Genomic DNA, 21218 nt, shown 5'->3' with positions numbered 1-21218 from the left:
ACGGTGCTGTATCGTTCCATGCGCCCATTGCCGGCCTATGGGGGATGCCCCCTACAGTCATGTGAATGTAGCCTTAATCTGATGGTAGATTTCCATTAAATATATGACATTGTGGCAGTGGTGACTGTGGGATCTCAATAAAATCATGGGTTATTAACTGAATAGTACACTCTTCTAAGAGGTTATGATATAGATCCAGGTTGGTTGGTGTATATACGAGTGTATACATAAGATGCAATAAAGTAAGATAATGAAACATCGTTTTGTAGTTCAGTTTATTAATATGTATCACAAATGCTCACAATATCAAAGCATTTTCCTTAGCATGCTAGAGATGGAGACATTATAAAAAAAAATATCATATCCAATTTTATCTTTAAAAATCTGAACATTTCCAATGTCTGTTCTTACCTATACTCAAGTTTTCACACTTTCCTGAAAATATCATTTTGGTTGCTGTACTTCCAAAGCAACATGTGGACAACGAAACAGAAGGAACTTTAGCTAGGAATAAAGAACAAAAGGAATAGGCATGGTAGCACAATTGAGGTTACCTGTACACTAAAGGATAAAAAAGCGCTGATATATTGCCTTCACAGTAAGCAACAACAGTTTAGTAACAGTGAAACACAAGATCTTGAAATTCTGAAGCAAAAAATTCACTAGACAAAGATTAGCATTAGGCATACAGCACAGAGTAAGAATCCAGGGTGTAGCCTAGCTTTAGGCCTACTGGATGCCATTCAAAGCACTACATAGTTTAACATGACTCTTCAAGTATTGTAATATCACAGATTTATTTTAATTAATGTGGTATATGGCAAAATAAAAAAGAAGTATGCCTTGTAAATAAATATATAGAGATATATATATAAAAAAGATTAGATAGGCTATATTGTTTTCCATGTACTGATTTATATAAATGTGTGGAACATTTAATAAACCGTAGGTGAGGACGTCAGAGGTCCCATCGTTTGTATCAGCCACTGCATGCACAGCCAGGTCGAGGCAGTTAATGGATTATCATAGTAACAATACAACTACAGTATGACTAAAGAACACACAGAGTGCCATCATACGAAAAGCCTTCCCAGAAGGAAGTGTGCAGTTAGACACTATACAGGCTACTCTTCATGGCACAACTTTACTGGAACGGATGGTTACACTACAAAATGGGAACACGGAGTGCTTGGTAAATGTGTTGTGTGCTCTGCATTCTGTAAATTCCTTCTTGATTCCTTCAGCTCCTGATGTAGTAATGGGTGGATCCTATAGGGAAAATAAAAACAGTAAAGAGACCATAAACATCCCAATAAAAATATTTAATAGCTTTTTTAATTAAAAGGAAAAAGCAATAATGGCATAATTAGCGTCTTGCTTTTATTTAGGGCTCATGCATCGTAAAGGCTCAGTCGGACTGTGTTTATATGGAGATATCTGCTCCTAGACAAGTGGTATCCAATAAGACATGCTTGGAAATCTTTTCTCTCGGTATGTAATTTAAGACACATTTTAGTACAGTAGGGGCCCATTGGTCCTATAGGGCAGTCCTATTATGACTAATGACATAAGGGAGCTGTACACTGACTGTATTGCACTGACAAGCCTCAGTGTCACGGGGGTCACGGGTGCTCACGCTCACCCGTGCCCCTCTCTGTGCCCCGGCGCCCCGCGGCTCTCACTTACCCATCCCCACACCTGACTCCGATCTGTCGGCGGTGGCTTCAGGAGATTTAAAGGGCCAGCGCATGTTAATTGGCGCTGGACATTTCCCAGAATCCCTTACAAACCAGCCTCTCCCTGCACACCCTGCCGGATCTTTGTGCCTCACAGTCTTAGAAAAAGCTTGTTGTATGCCTCGTGCTATTGTTCTGTATTCCCGTTGTGACCCCAGTTCTCCTCTTGACTTTGATCCTGTTCCGCTTGCCTTGACCTTTTGCTACGTCCCTGTCTCCAATACCGTGCTGCCCGTCCTGACCTCCTGCCTGTACCCGACTACAATTTTGCCTAACGTCTCTGTACCTTGCCTTGGCTGCCACCGCAGACAAAGTCGCACCTGTGGAACGACCTGGTGGTACCAAGCCACAGCAAGTCCAACTTTGAGGCGGGCTCTGGTCATAACCAGTTACCACTTAGATTCTGGTCCCAGGTGTTGGCTTACATAATTGTCCATAGAGGTCCACTGGGTCCACTGCTCCTAAAGTCTGACACTGAGTCACTAGTTGGCTTAGAAATCATCTCTTGTACATAGTAATGGGATCAAGAAGCAGAGACCAGCAGCTTACAATCTACCATCAAAATCAACCATGATAAAACGGAAGACATTTTCTCATAGATCCAGACTGTGATTATCTTCTTATATTTGTCATTCATTCAAAACTTAACTTTTAACATTACACCAATGAGCGAGAAGGGCTCTTGGTGGGTAACCTTTGAATCTTTTATTTTTCCCAGGATAGGCCATCTTATATGTAGGTGGATTACTAAACCACTGGTCCATGAGGACCTGTATTTGGTTTAGCGTCCAAAATCTACCTGACAGGTTTTCTTTTTCTCCAATTTTTATATTACCCTACTATCTATGCAGTGAAGCCAAATGTATAAAACAATATTCTACAGTTTTACCAACCTGCTACATTACCACTAATTTATTTTAAAAAATTGCGTTCACTCTGCTTCCTATCTTGCAGATGAAAAAGTGTTAATAGATAAATTGCACATGCTCTATGTGCAGGTGCCTCGCATACACAAATAGGGCCAGGCAGATTATTACCAGCAGAATGGATTTCTTTTAAAATCACAGCATTTGCTTCAGCAATTTAAAAGCAAATACAATTCCAGGCTTGTAAGTGACGGCAGACGCTCGTGGCCTATTGCTATAGAGAGGGGGGGGGGAGCTGAAATTTACCATGTTACACCATCTCGTACTGATTTGCAGTGATAAACCGGGAAAGACAGCACGCCAACAGCATTCCAATCAGCTGCAAGACACAGGAGCAGAACACATACATTAGGAGGTAATCATGTAGCATTTCCTCTTAATAAAAGTCATCAATTTCTCTGTGTACATTTCATTATCTCATTTTTCAACAATACGATATGTAAATCTGCATAATATAGAAAACACTGGGGCACATTTACTAAGGGTTCGAGGACCGCATTTCCATCAGGTTTCCCGACTATTTATGTTTTGCGCTGCATTTAACAGGGGTTTTTGGTGCATGCGATTGGATTTTGTTACAATTGCGCTGATTTTCATGCAACGCAAATCGGGGATTTTAATGCAACACAACCCGACTGATTCAGACAAAGTGCAGGATTTAAAATTCAAATTGTATCGCAAGACAAAGGTGAACTCCGGCGGACCTGAGCGGGGAAGCGACACATGCAGGATCTCCGGTTCCCGCACGTAGTCCCAATCCGTTGGATCGTCCGGTGGCCGTCTCCTGATTTGGAACGATTGCGTGCGACACAATCCCTGGCGTGAACACTGAAAAGTCGGGAAAATTTACGAAAATCTACGAAAATGCATCCTCTGGACCCTTAGTAATGCATCCGCTGGACCCGTCTTGGGCCGTTTCATAGAGCCATGTTTACTGTGTGAACCATAGGCCATTTTCTGCCTGGATTTAACAGCCCAAACCTGAATCAGCTGAACTGAACTAACATATGAAGTCTAGTTCTGCCGATTTAGGTTTGTATCATTTAATCTGGGCAACACATTGACTGAGTTTGACACTTAAAGGGGTATTCCACGAGGACAAGTTTCTTGTATGTACTCAGGAAAACAAAATAAAACATTCTCTAATTCACTGTTATTAAGAAAAATAAAGCATTTCACAGATATAAGCTCAACCTGTTTCTATCAGTCCCGCTGTACACAATTTTGGTTGGCACTAGATCTTCTGACAGACATATTGTTCTCCATTCTGACGCATTCCAGGAGGAACACACAGACACTGACTTTCTGCCGGCAAACAGCGGCATTGTGAGGAGAGAAAATTACACGCTAAAGGCAGATTAGGTCTTTATCCAGGGAAGGGGGATTGTGGCATATAGCAGATTTGACTGTGTGTTATGGCTGTGATAGCAGAGGGAAGAATGTCATGTGTAATATGCATCTCATGGATCTCTCATCTCTGATCTGTCTCATCTCTCTTTCCAAGTGACAGATAATAGTAGAATGTTCAGAAGCTAAATGAAAGTGTATATAAACCTGTACCCTGATAATCTGACCACAGCTTACAGAACTAGATGGATCATAATATGTCTGTTTAGAAAGTCCCCGCCCACACTCTCTTACACTGATCATCACTGAGTGATAGGAGCTAAAACAGCAATAAAACTATAAAGTGAGGAGTTAAAAATGATCTTTATTACATCACTAGGGGATTGAAATTTGAGAATTTACTTTCATGGTCAAACCCCTTTAAGGAATAATACTGAGGTAAGTCCCAAAGCTATCCTTCTACATGTGTTGATAGAAAGCATTGTCGGCGGAGAATGCATCTACCTACAGTCAGACAGCTGAGAATACTTACCGGAAACTATACATTTCTCAACAACATAACATACTAACATGTTTTAATATCTGTACATTTGCCTACGGACAGTTATCACCTGTACATATGCACATACTGCAAGCTACTTCTATTTTTTTTTTTTTATTTAGAAGTTATGGCATGCTAATGTGATCAATGAGGTTGGGACCAGAAAGAAACCCAGTGATCCTTGTAGGAAGGGTTTTTTTTCTTTTTAAGAGAAGCCACCAATATTAAAAGAGGTTTTCATGGAATTCACAACTATGACCTACCTGTAGAGTAGTTTATCAGGTGTTTTTGAAGCCAAGGGAAAGATTATTAAAATGATAGACGGGATTTTCCTCTTAATTTAAATTAGTTCCTAATTTTACTAAATGGATAAAACAACCAGCCTATTCTTTTTATATTTTTTGTTGAAAGTGTCTTTTATCTGTGCTCACTGCATGTGTTAATTGCATTAGACCTGATTAATTTTTCTGATTTTAGTATTTAATCAGTATGACCAGGAAAGAAACTCAAAGCAAATCTTTAATCATTTACAACGTGTGGAACTAATTTCGACGGGTCGGAACAAATCAATTTGATTACATCCACAGAATGCTTCTCCTAAATGTCCGGTTACATAAGACTATTGTTGTGCATGGCTATGGTAATACAAAATAAAGCTTTCAAGGTTGTATAGATTACTATGACATTTTGGTAGTTGTAGAGGCATTATAGGAATAGTAGGAATTAGGTGGAAACCAAAAATGGTAATTATTAAATTATAATGGTTCTATAACCCAGCAATGTGGGGTCCGACAAATGTTTGAGACTAGGAGGTTTGATTTTGGACTAGAGACGGTCAGGGCTCAAAAGCAACAGAATGATAGTAAATAGGACAATGTGTAAATTGGATCTGCAACATTTTCAGGCCTGAGTGACTGTTGGTGGTTGAGAATTAATGAGCTTGTTTGGGTATTATGAATATTAGGCCAAAGCTATATCATGGGCAGAGGCCACACAAAAATACTCTCATGTCAACTGTGGGTAAATGATCCTTCTGCAATATGACACAGAAAATAACTCAGGTGGAAGGTTGTACCGTAAATTGCCATAATGTACTCATTTCCATCTATACAGAGTGTTTATGTGCCTAAACTGCTGCAACACCACTTGTAACCATATTGTTTTGTACCTCTTTGGATAAGTTAAATTTCTGTGGGAAGATACTTAAAGAGGTTGCCCACTCATTTTGCCTAACATAAATTGCCTATGTGGCTTTACAGCTTTAATAATATTTCCTGAATGTTGACCAATTCATTCATCATCCCTGATGCTTCCTTTATTGCCGCGTGCAGACCCTCTGTGCACTGTGTAGGATGCCTGTTTACAGGTCTATTCACTGATAGATAAGAGGGACCTGCATCAGGAGATTATGACTCTTCCTGCTCCACCTCTCCCTTTGTTTCTCTCAGACGAGTGGCTTCCATTATGGACAGAAACAGGTAGTTGTGTAGAGGTGCAAAGTGCAGCATGTGGAAAACAGGGAAAGGCTGTGGCTCTCACAGGAGGCAAAGACAGGGGTACATATATATGCATAGACCTGTCTAATGGATGAGAATAATTGAAAAGTGGCCAACCCCTTTAAGGCTTACAAAGCAACCCACTTTAGTCATGTTCCAAGGGAAAAAGCTTTAAGGTTGTTGCTGTGCTGAGGGTTTTTCAGGCTCCTGTAAATCTAATGACCTCTACATAATGACAGCTCCACCCCAAATACACCATGGGTGGAGCTGTGTATTTGCATAGCTCTGACTGTAGCGTATAACAGCGGTGCTAGGTATCACAACACCCATCAACTACTTATCCCTAGGAAAGTTAAAGGAGAACTTTAAGCTAAAAAACAGAACTAATTGCACATCCTAATGGAAAACTGTCCCTAGCTGTCTTCCATTTATCAATAATAACCAACCAGAGGCCATACTCCACAAGTCCAGTACCACACTGTCCGAACACCCCAACGTACGTTTCGCGTTGGGGTGTTCGGACATACTTGTGGAGTATGGCCTCTGGTTGGTATTATGGTTGTGTTGTAGCTGGCTCAAATAATTTGTGGTGATTTTGAGCATTGAACTAGACTATATATATTTAACCTTCTGTGTTTCCCTAAAAATGTTTAATTGCTGCTTTGATGTTAATGATGTGTTACCAGGACCTTGTTACAGATTTCATATATGATAACTCCCAGTCCAGATATTATCACACTGTCTGCAGTTTTTTTTATATGTATCTCTTTTAATGGGGTGTTTTAAAATATTTTTCTGGTCATTGTGTATGACTGATGTGATGAATAAAGACTAATTATGTGTACCATATGTAAGTATTGGTTACTCTACTTATTCAGTGAGGTTTTTTTTGGTTAAATACAAGGTCATAAAATGCAGTGACCTTGTGTCACCGTTTCCAATACCCATACAATAGTCCTCTTCTCTGCCATTGTCATGTACAGCTCTGCACTGCACTCAGCCAGAGAAGAGAAGAGGAATTCTGAGGGGTAATTATACATGTGATGCTGTAGGAAAGGGGTACATTATAAATGAGGAAGTAAATCCATGTGTTTAAATTGATGACAGTGTACAATAAAACAAAGAAAGAAATTGTTGGAGTTATATTTGCATGGTCAGTCCTTTTTACACGCAGTTACATGCTTATGCAGTTACATTCATCAAACAAGTCAATTGCAGCTCTGAATTGAAAATACAAGATCCACAGATGGCTAGTATTAATACATCCCTCTCCAAAACTTAAATGCATTGGGATTTCCGGATCATAACCTTCTTTGAAATCTCTGTGTTAAACTACAGCTTAACTGTCCCGATCTATAATGTAAAACGGAGCAGCTGTGATTTATTGGCTAAATGCAATTAAATGCCTAAAGATTTTATATTCAATTAGCAGCCACGAAAATGAATGTTAACCAGTAAAATCAAATAACGACAAACCTGTCTGCTAATATGTCTGACTGTCCCTGATTTACAGACAGGCCTGAACAAGAGGATACATTTTTACCTGTGGCCCATTTGGGGATGCACTGTAGTCATTACATAAATTAAAAATTGGGTCCGACATTTGTATGTGGAACATTATGTTAAAGGTTTTTGCCCATTAAAGAAAGTTATCAAATTGTAATCCCCTAGTGACGTTTACACAATAAAAATCGGTTTTATCGGTTGTAGTTTTAGCTCCTATAAGTCAGTGATGTTCATTGTAATTCCAGATTGTGGACGGGCCTCTCTAAGCAAACACTTTTAAATTCCTCTATACTATGAGATTCTGTGTACTGACAATGTTCTTAGATTATCAGGGTTCATGGTTTATCTACACTTTTATTTAGCTTCTGAACATTCTACTAACATCTGACACAAAAGAAAAAGAAAGATGAGACAGATCAGGGATGAGAGATGATGAAGAGATCTATTATGTGGATATGAAACACAGTGATACACTCAGCTGTGCTAAATAACCTATAACACACACAAAGAGTCAGTTCTGCTATATGACTCTCTCCTGTATAAAGACCTTATCTGTCTGTAGCTTGTAGAGCAAGTCTCTGCACGCTGCTTGCTGACAGGAAGTGCCTGTGTCTGAGCGGTAATGCAGGGGGGAGGAGGGAGAAAGTACTGCAGTGTGAGTACAAGAGAAGCTATTCATGAGAAGAATTTGACCAGAGTCAGAAGATTTACGATCTTATCCAGTGGCACCCAAAATTGTAAACAACAGGACGGTTAGAGACTATTTGTAATTATATCTGTGAAATGCTGTATTTTTGTTTATAACAGTGAATTAGAGAATGTGTTATTTTGTTACCCCGCGTATATTTAAGAATCTTGTCTTCATGAAAATTCATGGCACACTTCATTTCACTGAAAGCAAATGCAAATTTGCAAAAGCAAATTATTTTTTTTTAACTAATTAAAACCAGAAACTAATTGATATATTATTTTTCTATTCCGTTTTTATTTATTATTGTAGATTTTATTTATTGTGTAAGATTATAGGGGCAGGGATCTTTCCTGAACTGCTATTAACAATATACTTTACAGTTACCATACAGATAGGAATTCTGAAAATATTTATTGACTTTGAGGGGTAGATATCCTAAGCATTGCACAGAAGGGAGGAGGACTACCAACCATCCCCTATTGTCAGTGATGGATCCTGTGTTATCTGCCTCCAGTTTTATAATAAAGATGTTACCTTCCATTTAATTCTTTCTGTGCTGAAAATTGGATGATTGGGGAGAAAGGATCCATATGTAAAATCAATTAAGCGTCAGTCTATTGCCAATTTATTTTTTTATATAATTAGTTACATGGAGATAAAAGCGAATGATAAAAAATGTATTTGAAACAATTTGGGGCTGTTGGAGGTTTTGGATGTAAGAATGAGGAATAGAAAGTACCCCTGTGTACCCCTGTGAATGAAGCACCAGTGCACATACATGACCAGTGCTCTAATCACTTTTATGGGGGGGGGGGCAGTACAGTGTCTTATTGGTTAGCATTACAGCCTTGCAGTGCTGGGGACCTGGGTTCAGGTCCCAGGGTCAACATCTAAGAAGAATTTGTATGTTCTCTCTCTGTGTTTGCGTGGGTTTCCTGCAGATCCTCTGGCTTCCTCCCACACTCCAAAACATACCGGTAGGTTGATTAGATTGTAAGCCCCAATTGGGGACAGAGACCGATTTGGCAAGCTCTGTGTAGTGCTGCGTAATCTGTGTGCACTATATAATTAAAGGTATTATTATTATAATTATTATTATAATTATGGGGATGCATGAGGTCAGCCCTGGCATCCCTATAGATGTGAATGAAGTGCAAGTTATGTTAATGTGATCCTACAAATACAATGGACAAATTTCTTATATATTCAAACTTTCAGTTACCCATTCTTGGGGGAGGGGGGGGAGGGGGGATCCCAGCAATCTGACACTTATTATCTGTGGTGATAACAATCTTTTGTGGGCGACACCTTTAGGAAGAATATTGGACTTCTAAATGACCTTCATTGATCTCATGAATTTATGTACATAAATCTCCATGTTCATGCACTTTAAATGTCATATTGTCTTATTGCATTGTGTGCAGATATTATACTTTGCCTAAGGAGGCGCACAAAGTCCCAGATGGCAGATCTTTGAATGATGTGGTAGTTGATGTACTTGTTACATACAATAAAATACAATTTGCTCATGCTATATATTACTCCTACCTGTGAAAATGCAATTCCAAAAGCCACTCCAGCTATAATTCCCATATTAACCTCCATGAAGTCAGTGACCAGTTCATAGCATCCCTAAAAACACAAGCGATTTATATAGAAATTAACCAGAAACTTTTACCAACCTTAAATGAAAAAAAGCTTTTCAGATGAGAGATAAAAAACCTTAGATAATAAACCCCCATCTGTCAGGAGAAGAGATCATCCTATGTGATGTTTTCTTCCCTTGGAGCAGCACAATAATATGGCGTAATGAATGATATGGCAGCAGACGTCATAAGGACATATTAAACTATCTTTAGATACCTGTACACAACAAACTTTGTAACACTTTTTAACCAATTTTAAAAAGAAAACCTTTAAGGGGGAAAATATTTAACATCTTCAGTACTCACCCTCTGATGCACCTTTGTTGGAGCGATAGTCATGTTGCGCATATCCGAAGGATTGCAGTCACTCATATTAGAGCAGCAGCTGGGAGGGATACCATGATCATGAAAGTAATTGCTGCTAGTCCAGTTGGCATAGCTCTGAACACCACAGCAACTCAACTGTAAGGGAAAAGAAATAGGACAAATACACATTAAGCACCCAGCAAGTAGGTGATCAAATAGATAACCCATAAGGGGCCCACTACCACCTAAGCTAAGGCATTCCATAGCTTACAATTGCTGGCAGGTTATATAGAGCCCATGTACTATTCTTGGTAACTCTGTGGGCTGTGTACCCAATCATGCTCATGCAAACCTAAATAACTCATTGGAACAGCTTTACTACATTGTATTAATTCCCCCCTTTAGACAGTGCAACTTTCTATCATGGGGATTTCTTTGATGACCCAAAATAGTAACATTAGTGGCAGAATATTAGTAGAGGTAGTGGTTTTAGTGTTTTGTGGGTTGTCATGTGGGTTAATTCTTTTTAATTCTCCAATGGTATTTATCCCCGTTATTGATGCAGTCTCTATGATAACATTTGTTATATATACAGCAACTTACACTTTTCTGAACATCATCAACTGCACGACTCCTTTCATCATTGCCATTGTAGTTCTGGATTGCTTCGGTGTAAGTCCTAAGAAAAGTGTCCTTAATCTTGCGATAAAAAACCCCAGAAAAACAGTAAGTTAGGTGTTAAGATACAGAGAGACTTTTCATCAACATTATAAGGCTACGACAATAACCGATTGGTGGGGGACAGTCACCTGGGCCTCACCCCAATATTAGCACATTGTATGGAGCTAAAATTATATAATCTTTAATGGAAAAGCTGTGCAACTTAAAGAGGACCTGTCATCCATAAAAAAGGACTTGTAGCTGCTTACTAAAGTAAGCAGCTCCTAGCACTATCTCCGATGCAGCATTGTTACACTGCTTCCATTATCGGAACCCTCCGATAACGCTAGCAAAGGCTGCTGCGGAGCACAATAGAAACGCCGGACCTTGATCAAAATGCTGCTTCTCCCCTGGACCGCTCTGCCCACTTCATAGGCCGATGGTGACTGCCGAACTTCATGCGGCAGTCACCATCCCTAGCCCCGCCCCCCTGATGAATACGCTGGACCACTTTAGAAAGCAGCTCCTAGTGCTTTTTTTTATGGGTCCTCTTTAAATCCCATTTACATGTAATAGCGTAGTATAACCCCTTCAGAGTGTACAGATCTACATGTTTCCGGCACTGAACTCATGTATGAGGTAGCCTAAGGACAGGTCATTAGTTGTCAGTCTTGAAAACCATTAAAGGAAACCTACCATGAGGATTCTACTATCAGAAGTAGACCTGATGGTAAATTCCTTCTGCCTGCCTCTGCCCTTATCTGTAATTTAATAATCCTGGAACCCAACCTAACTTGTTAAATACTTTATTTTAGTAATATGTAAATTAACCACAGAAGCTACTGGGGAATGTACTAGCCACTGGGAACTAAGGCCACTCCACGCCCGAGTAGCCTCTGCTACTTATTTACATATTACTAAACTAAAGTTTTGACAAGTTAGGTTTGTTTCCAGGATTATTAATTTACAGATTAGGGCAGAGGCAGGCGGAAGGAATCTAGCATCAAATCTACTTCTTATAGTAGAATCCTCATGGTAGGTTTCCTTTAATCTCCCCTTAATATACTCTCCCACTAGATGGCGTCCCCAGCATAGAAAGGGACATATAGTCTGAATTCACTATAAAGAGCTGGTTTGGCCTTGTAGTTTATTTGCTCTAGGCTATCTAAAAGCACCTATTAAAGAGCTGCAATGTGTGATCCTGGAGCAAGGAGTTACATTAAGTGACTACATGTAATATCTTAGGGCAGTGATGGCGAACCTTTTAGAGACTGAGTGCCCAAACTACAACCGAAAGCCACATATTTTTCACAAAGTGCCAAATGCCAATTTAAAGTAACTTATTGCTCCCTGCTATGTCACAGATTCGAACGTATTGGAGCCCTGAAGACACCAATACAGTAGAATGATGGAGAAATTTGGATTATTATTGTAGCTTCCCTCTAAGGTCCCCTTAACAGGATGAATCGCAGGCCCTGAGAAGGGGCTTCAATGATAATCCAGCTCTGTCCACTCCTCCTTGCTCCTCCCTTACTCTTCAAGTCACTTTAAAATAGTGCCTAACATGGCACGTTCTGGGTTGCCTGTGACTGCAGGAGGAGGGGTCCTGAATGGTGACCTTTGTGCTGGGTGATGGTTTGTGTGCCCACATAGAGTGCCACCTCTGGCACCCGTGCCATAGGTTTGCCACCACTGTCTTAGGGGATTATAACAGTAACAAAATACATTCTAAGAAGTGCTGTACAATATGGCGGCACTATATGTACAAAAAGATTGCTGATCGACACTAAGCTTATTACAATTACTAAATTGGAGGTTTCTCATCTTCTCAAGCAGAAATTAAGTTTAACCCATTTCCAAAGTCAGATAATGTTCTACTTCGACAATAATTAGTGTAGATTCAAGAATATTTGTTTCCAGAACTAATATTACATCAATTTAGCTGAGCAGACAACCATTTAAAATGGTCTCCACACTCCTGACCTAATGTTTTTCAGTTTTGTCAGAGGAATGATGATTTCTGCTGAAGAGCCATTTGTTCTCTACATTAAGCTTCTCCATTACTTTTCCCCTCTGCTTGGAGTAAAAGCTCAGACAGGCTTCGGGTTGGGTATCACAGCTCCTACTCTTAGCAGAGGGCAGGAATTATGGAGTAGTTCCTTCAGAGAGCTAAAATGACAACAGTGGGATGACATAGTGAATTTGGAGAAACTACCTGTAGGGATCTTACTCACTACTGTAAGCCTTTCTGAATGGCCAAAATTGTTGATTTCTTTAAATGTTACCAGAAAAGCTCTAGCTAGAAACCTTAAAGAGATTGGATGTCAGCATAAAAGGGACATACCACAATAAAATGACTCGTTTACATATGTATTTTAATATTCAATTATTTTTACCTGGGTAAAGCCAGAAATACCACTTAATAAAACTATCCGGTTTTAACATCATAATTTATCAGACCTTTTTCTGAAAATATATAAAACTAATGGTCAATTGAATTCTGAATTAATGGGGAAAAGTGAGCACCCAATGAATTAAATGCAAGCGTGATTTGGCTAGAAGTTGCACTGACATGTTGTTGGAAATGTTTCAACTTGATCAATTTAACTAGGTTTCACCTGCCCCGCATAGGCAGTCTGTGTCGGTACCCTGCAGCGGTGAAAACATTTTTTTTTTTGTAATGCTGTATTTGAAAAATCACAAAGGTAACTTAAATAGTTGCAAAACTTCAACAGTGTCACCTTAAAATGACACCAGAAATTTATTTCTAGGTGCCACAGTTCAGAAAATATAGTCGTCACTGCCCTGAAATTAATACATGTGCTATCTGCAATTAGGTATGTAAGGAGATAAAAGACTAGCATAGAATTTACTAACCTCATGTCGAAACACAAAACCTGAGATTCCGGCAATTAGTTCAGCCAGGAACACCAAGGATAGAAACATTGCATACTGCAAGACAAAAAAAGATAGGAATTTGTTTTACTATTGTCATAGAGGAAGCAAATAGAATATCACAGAAGTGTCAAAAAGCTGAGAACCAGCAGAAATACTGAATTTGGAGATCTGGCTATGTGATAAGTCCAATTCCAGCATGCCCAATCTTTTTTCTAAATTTCCTAAATGTCAAGGTCATTGTGAAGTGCTATGTGAAGTGTATGTAAAATGTAAATGAGATAACTGAAAAAGACAATGGGGGAGATTTATCAAGCTGCCTAAGAGTAAGAATGTTGTTAGTTGCCCATGGTATCTAAATACAGCTCCCCTTTAATATATTCATGAGCACTGGTAAAATGAACGCTCAGTTGTCATGGGCAACTAAGTACATTCTTACTCTTAGGTAGCTTGATAAATCTCCCCTACTGATCAAAATTACTTTAAGATACCTGCCGGTTAGGAAGCCAGTGTGGAAGAGCCCTTATGGGTGTTATTATGCAAATTTGGTTTATTTGGATCTGACTGGAAACATTACATTCATTTACATACTGGGAAAAGACTGAACGCACAGTGTAAAGAAATCATTGGTTGAGTAAGTGTCATGGTTTGGGAAATGTTTTCTGCAGAAGGACTTGGACCTCTCATAGAGATACGTGGGAGAGTGAATGGATGTGTGTATCAGAACCTTCTTCAACAATACATGGTTCCTTTCTTGCATAGATCACTCCACTCAATCAGCCAGCAATTTTCATACAGGACACTGCCCTCTATCACACAGCAACAATTGTCACTGGGGCCAGACAGAAACTCGAAATTGTCACTGGGGCCAAAAATTTTTTTTCCTGGATCTACAATTATAAAATACAGTATACAGTTCCAACTTACATACAAATTCAACTTAAGAACAAACCTACGGACCCGAGGACTCTGAGGTACAAGACATCATCGGCCTGAACATGGCTCTCTGCCCACCCCTTGAAAGCATTTATGTTGGAGCAATTGGAGATACACTGAAAAAAAAAATTAGGGAACAATGTATGATCACTTAATATTTTTTTTAAATAAAGTAATATCCATTGATCAGCATTTGATGGATTTGTAAGGGATACACCAGGAAACTAGAACAGTGTTCTACAAAATACTGTTTTCAAAGTATATCAACGTAAAATCAATTGTCACTGGGGCCAAACAGAAATCCTTGGTGACTTCCCACTGAGTGTTGTAACCTTCTGAAAATGTAGTTATGATCTTTCTCTGTGCTAATCATGTTATGCTGTTATCTAATTATGATTTTACGTTGATATACTTTGAAAACAGTATTTTGTAGAACACTGTTCTAGTTGCATGGTGTACCCCTTACAAATCCATCAAATGCTGATCAATGGATATTACTTTATTTAAGAAAAATATTAAGTGATCATACATTGTTCCCTAATTTTGATTTTCAGTGTATCTCCAACTGCTCCAACATAAATGCTTTCAAGGGGTGGGCAGAGAGCCATGTTCAGGCCGATGATGTCTTGTACTTCAGACTACAGGAAGTCCCCGGGTTACGTACAAGATAGGGTTCGTAGGTTTGTTCTTAAGTTGAATTTGTATGTAAGTTGGAACTGTATATTTTATATTTGTAGATCCAGACCAAAAAAATTTTGGCCCCAGTGACAATTGGAGTTTCAAAATTTTTTTCTGTAATGGGACCAAGGATTATCAATAAAGCTTCATTACAGACACTTTACAGCTGATTATTGCAGTCTGGGACTATAGTACAGAATTCAGAGAACTTCACAGGGGGCAGAGGGGTCCGTCTGTAACTAGGGGTCGTCTGTAAGTCGGGCATCCTTAAGTAGGGGACTGTCTGTACAATGGAAACTTGTACTTTGTTTTGCAGCATCTAGTGATTCTTTCAGCTTTTGGTCATCGCAAATTTACTTTATAGTAAGTGATACACAAAGATATCACAGTTGTCTCTCTGCCACAGCTCCCACACAATGTACTGTAAAAACTCCACAAATTAATTGGTCTATCGGGGCTGAAAATAACACAAGCTCATGTTCTTCTGGTACTGTATATAAAGAGATCTCTCCTGGGAGCTCCACAACACATGCAAAGAAAACCCCTCAGAATAAGTTCCCAAGCAGGGAGAAAACCTTTTTTTTTAGAAATAAAGGCAAATATAAGAAATCCTCCTCAGTAACTAAATACAATTCAAAAGAATGTAAAGAAAATTCAAGATAAGTCTAATCAAGTCTATAAATATGGAGGTCCTTATGGAAAAACCATGAGGATGTTCCTAAGTATTTGTGGGTTTACAATGGGTTTACCGTATCATCAGAATAAACCTCTCTCTGTCTCAGCTGCTCACATAGGCTGTTGAGTTGTGACACTGGTGACTAGTCTGTGTAGCAACTGAGAGGCAATAGTAAAAGTACAAGACGATGTACCAGTATAATGATAGATTTTTATTCAGTCATAACAGAACATTGTTATTATTTTTACTAAACTATTGTTTACTATTCTCTCTATGTCTTGTCAGAAAGGAATTTACCACTTCCCAGAAGAGGGACCTGCCTCAAGCTTCATGCACATTGTGTTTTTACCCTCCTTTGTAAGGGTACGTTGAGTGAATTCCCAAAGTGTCCTTACGACGTGGGGCAGATATGGGATATGTCGTCCTGTTCCTCCCCTTCTCCTGAATGCAGAAGGAGGAGTGAACATTGGCAGGAACCTATCACTGGTTTTCAGGGTGTTTTCCCCAGTGATGTAACTGTCCTTAAAGAGGACCTGTCACCTCCCAAAAAGACCCCCACCAAATATACCCCCATAATCCTCTCCCCAACAGCTTTCTATTTATGCCATTTATTAAAAAATGTATGTTGCGAAAGTGTGTTTTAATCGATCCGACCTCTTACCAAATAAGAGGTTGGATCCTCGTTTCTTGTGAGCTCCAGTCGTCCTTATTCATGAGGGGGCCGGCTGACACCCCCCCTCCACGCCACTTGTCAGCGGGGACCTGTAAGAATAGCTGGCAGCAGCGCATATATTGTGCAATCGCTGCCAGCTCTATGCAACCCGGCGTGCATATTCGCAGTGCCGGCCCAATGTTATATATATTCGTCCAGCACTCTGAATATGCACGCCGCAGCCGCTGTCAGTTCGGTGCGGCCGACCAGAGCTGTCAATATGCGTGGTCGGTGTCAGTGCAGCCGCATTGCAGAGAGCCGGCAGTGATTGCGCAACATATGTGCTGCTGCCCGCTATTCATACAGGTCCCCGCTGACAAGAGCGTGGAGGGGGGGTGTCGGCCACCTTCCTCATGAATACGGCCGACTGCTGCTCACAAGATACAAGGATCCGACCTCTTATTTGGTTAGAGGTCTAATCGTTTTAAACAAACATTCGAACACAGATTTTTTAATAAATGGCATAAATAGAAAGCTGCTGGGGAGAGGATTATGTGTCCTTCCATTACACATATTTAGCACTATACAATGTATTTTGTGCAGACGGAGGCAGAAAGGATGTCTCCGTCTGCCACTATTTATCTTTGGGTGCATCGTATACATCAGGAGTTTATACAAAAGACATGATGTGAGCTTTGCATCAGTTATTGGGCATTTGAGTGGGCATACCCCAAGGGATATGGCAGTACCAGCAAGTGGAAACCAGTGGAACAGCTTTGGAACAAGAGTGGTGGTGCATTACTGAGGTTTGTCCAAAATGGAAAAAAAAAACACAAGAAGAATATGTGCATAAATCATCCTACATATATGCGTATGTCCGGAAATATAAAATAATCTTTTATTGTTTAGTTCTCCATGAAATAGCAGTATAAGAATTTAGATGAATTTACTCTAAATAGAATCCTTCCTTTTAACCAAAAATATATAGGGAACGATTAATATGAAAACAGACAGTGCTAGTTAAATTTTACAAATAACATGCAAAAAAAAAATTATACTGCTTCTAGAAATGTAATTGACATATTAAAAGCTCTCACCAGTTTCAGCATCCATGGGCTACCACGGCAAGTGGCAAAGCATCCAAAGAGTCCAAAGACAATGATTGTAGTTCCGGTTCCAATGAGGACATAGGGAGCATTGGTGGAGTTTTCAGCAATGAGAGAAATATACGTTCCTAATGTAAGCTTTCCCCACACTCCAACAGCTAGAAGAATGACCCCGGTGATCTGTAATACATAAACATAAAATACACATCAATGTAAAGTGGATCTTTAGAGGCAGAATGAACTTGTGGCATGTACATACGACTAAGGTTTAGTTATTTAACAAAAATATTTAGTTTTTTTCATTAGTCACATATGCCAGGATGCATGACCGACAAGTCCTGTGTTGAACTCTCTAATGATGTAAAACACACACAAACTTAACACATAGGGGGTTATTTATCATATGCCGGCGCTCGTGCTTAAGCCTCTTGATGTATCCAGCGGGGTCCTGCGCAGAGTAGAAATAAACGCATGTGAAAATTGGCCGGCTGCAGCGAGTCTGCAGACGTGGGTCCAGTAACACCCTGCATGGCCCACTTCCGGCCAGCCGTGCCCTCCACTCGGATAGCCACTCCCCCTTCACCCCCCCCCCCCCCATTATTTCAGGGCTTCTGCACCATGTCAGTGTAGAAGTGTTCACTCCTAGCCATGAATCTGGTTATGGACTCCAAATGTATAGCCACATTTTTTTTTTCTTATCACATAATAGACAGTTCTTAGATACAGTACAACTGTGTCTGACCTTGGAAACAGGGTGTGTAGCTTTGCAGGAACAGGTTTGTGAGTTTTTGGTGTAAACAAGACCATACTGGTGCAAAGTATGAATGTCTGTTATACTAAACCATATTCATCTTCCACAACAGACACAGTTTTAAGACGGTCTAGTCAATTGTCCCCGTTTTTTACTGTGTCACCACTGATAAATGTCCCCCATTATGTGTGAACAGAAACTGGTAGAAGAACCAAGAAAATATTATCACGCTATCAGCAGGGGAACAGATTGTTACTCCCTTCTATTTTATAACAGTAATATTAATTACTATATTCATAATGTGTAAGAGCAAACAGTCTCCTAGCCACAGGTCTACTTGGCAACTGCAATACCTCATGTCCCAAAGCATTAAATGCATTAACAATGAGGATTATGTAGCCCTTTAACAAACAGTGCTAGAAAAGGGAACACTCCTACCTCATTTATGCTGCTGACCTACTGTGAGCAGTGACCTAGTTTTTACAAGCTGAACTCCAGAAAAGCTGTGTCCACGTTAGAAGAACTACCGCAGGGCCAAATACAATGTAGAATATTAGATCTGAAATGGAAACTGTAGCCACAGCATGAGGAACTTTTTCATCTATTTATTCTGCATTACTCAGTTCGTGTTTCACTTCATTTTTCTATTTGTTTGTAACCTGACCAGACCATCTTCAGTTTCCGGGTGTTGATTTGTACCTGATGTGTATCTTGTTTATTGCATAAAACAGTAGAATTGTAGAGTATAAGACTGGATTACATCCCATGCACACAATGCAGCAAAAAAAATTTCAACTGCAGCAAAAAAGCAACATGTCACTCATTGATGTGGATTATGGTGTGGAATTCAGGCCTTGCTATGCAAAGGTTTTGCTCCTCCCACTGGTCGTGGCAGACTCCTGCTAGTATCCGCATCAGAAACAAGTGCGGCTTCCTCGTGTGCAGATACCTTTAAATCATGTCAGATACAAAAAGGATTTTTTATTTTTAGTAATGGAGTGAGTGTCGTAATAAAAATAACCGACTCCCCAAACATATAATAAATTATTAAAATCAGGAAATTTCTTTTACATGTATGCTCTATTCCTTGATCTAAGGATCAGGTGTGAGCAACATTTATTGGTCCAACGGCTGTTTTGTTATACTGCTCAACTTTAAGGGGCCGCACCCTAGATGTACTAACAACATCAACCAGCACCCTAGATGTACTAACAAACACAGTAGAGCACAAAATGCCACCCCAGAAATTATAAATTCAACAGTACAGCAATAAATACCTACCCAGAAACCAAACACTGCATTCAGAGCACATAATAATAGTGGAGACTCAGGAGTATACAATAATAATACTGGAGACCCCCAGAGCATAAAACAATTAGTACTGGAGACCCCCAAAGCAGACAAAAAGATAAATTCTTTTCTTTCCTGGCTCCTCTTCTGTTCCCTACCCCACACTGCAGTATCTTCTCTCCTCCAAGTGCGCTCTGTGCTGGTTGTATGCGCTAACATTAGGAACCAGAGCAGAGCTGCACTAGGAAAGGACCCAAGATCAGTACAGTACTGCTGACAAGTACTTTCCACTCCTGGGTCCTCTACTGGGCTGCTCTGTATCCTTACCCCAACGCATACAACCAGAGTCAGGACACAGAGCAGGGCAGCAGGAGAGGACCCCAGAGCAGTGAGGACCAATGAATGCTTTTATCAGGTATGGAGGTGCTCTGCAGTAGTGTAACTAGAAGCTGATGAGCCCCAGCGCAAAGTCTGTGCCAGGCCCCCAACTATAATGTATGGTTTATAGTACTAGTCTTTTCATATGGGAAAGTGACACCTTATTAGCCCCCCAAGCCTCTTGGGCCCGGGTGCGACCATACCCTCTGCACCCCCCCAAGTTACGCCCCTGGTGATCTGACTGTCAGAAGTGTGTGGACCGCAACTCATGGCTTGACAGCCTGCATGTGGCCGCTGCCTACGGATTGTGCATCCTCTTATAGGCTTTTAATTAAGATGAATGTGTGCTGCACTTTATGTATGTTCAGTTGTGAAGTTCCTCTGCTACATATCAGAGGAATAAGGCACTGGGAAGGAATGTCTGCATTTATCCCAGCACTGCTAGAGTTACCAGGAAAACAGGACTGTGGAGTCGGACTTGTGTAATCGGAGTAAATTCATATTTTGGTGCAGTAGGAGTGGGAAGTTTGCTTACCGAATCTGCAGTATTTAATGGACTGTACTACAATAAGAACAACGTTTCTCTAAATATCTGCTACAAAAATGTTCCCCTCCTCCATTTTAATAAAGCAGTGTGATTCCAGCATTCCATAAATATTCAGTGGATTCTATGAATTTATTATCTCAGCTCTGTATTTTCCCTCCAGATTTATAGGATCCTATATCATGAGACAATTTGCCTGTCAAATGCAAGTAGGCAGTGTACCCATCTTACAGTCATCTGCAGGCACATAATATTGTATCCGCATATTCCCACCACTATGGCATTCAGTAATAACCTTTTAATTCAGTCATTTATCACGTTTTATTACCTCGGAACGTCTTTTTGTCACCACTGATGATTATAGACCTAATGGAGCAAATACAAACTGTATGGCAATAAAGCAATAATTACTGGACCGCTCTAATGTGGAAGCTCTTGTGGTTTACGTTTATGTAAG

General features: G+C 39.9%; 1 protein-coding gene across 1 annotated transcript in view; it reads right to left on the bottom strand.

The window, feature by feature from the left end:
• Positions 1-258: 258 nt before the first annotated feature.
• The window catches only part of TSPAN7 (tetraspanin 7), an 88958-nt gene continuing 67998 nt past the window's right edge, over positions 259-21218 (bottom strand). The window contains exons 2-8 of the mRNA XM_072137812.1: positions 17790-17978; positions 13733-13807; positions 10799-10894; positions 10196-10351; positions 9792-9875; positions 2909-2981; positions 259-1269 (exon numbers count right to left, since the gene is read on the bottom strand). Of these exons, the coding sequence (XP_071993913.1) occupies positions 2913-2981; positions 9792-9875; positions 10196-10351; positions 10799-10894; positions 13733-13807; positions 17790-17978 (669 nt within the window). The 3' untranslated portion in view covers positions 259-1269; positions 2909-2912. The remainder of the gene's footprint in view (positions 1270-2908; positions 2982-9791; positions 9876-10195; positions 10352-10798; positions 10895-13732; positions 13808-17789; positions 17979-21218) is intronic.

This window comes from Engystomops pustulosus, chromosome 2 (assembly GCF_040894005.1).
Source record: "Engystomops pustulosus chromosome 2, aEngPut4.maternal, whole genome shotgun sequence".
Classification (NCBI taxonomy): domain Eukaryota; kingdom Metazoa; phylum Chordata; class Amphibia; order Anura; family Leptodactylidae; genus Engystomops; species Engystomops pustulosus.
The sequence above is the reverse complement of the archived record's forward strand: the minus strand, read 5'-3'. Positions and strand labels throughout refer to the sequence as shown.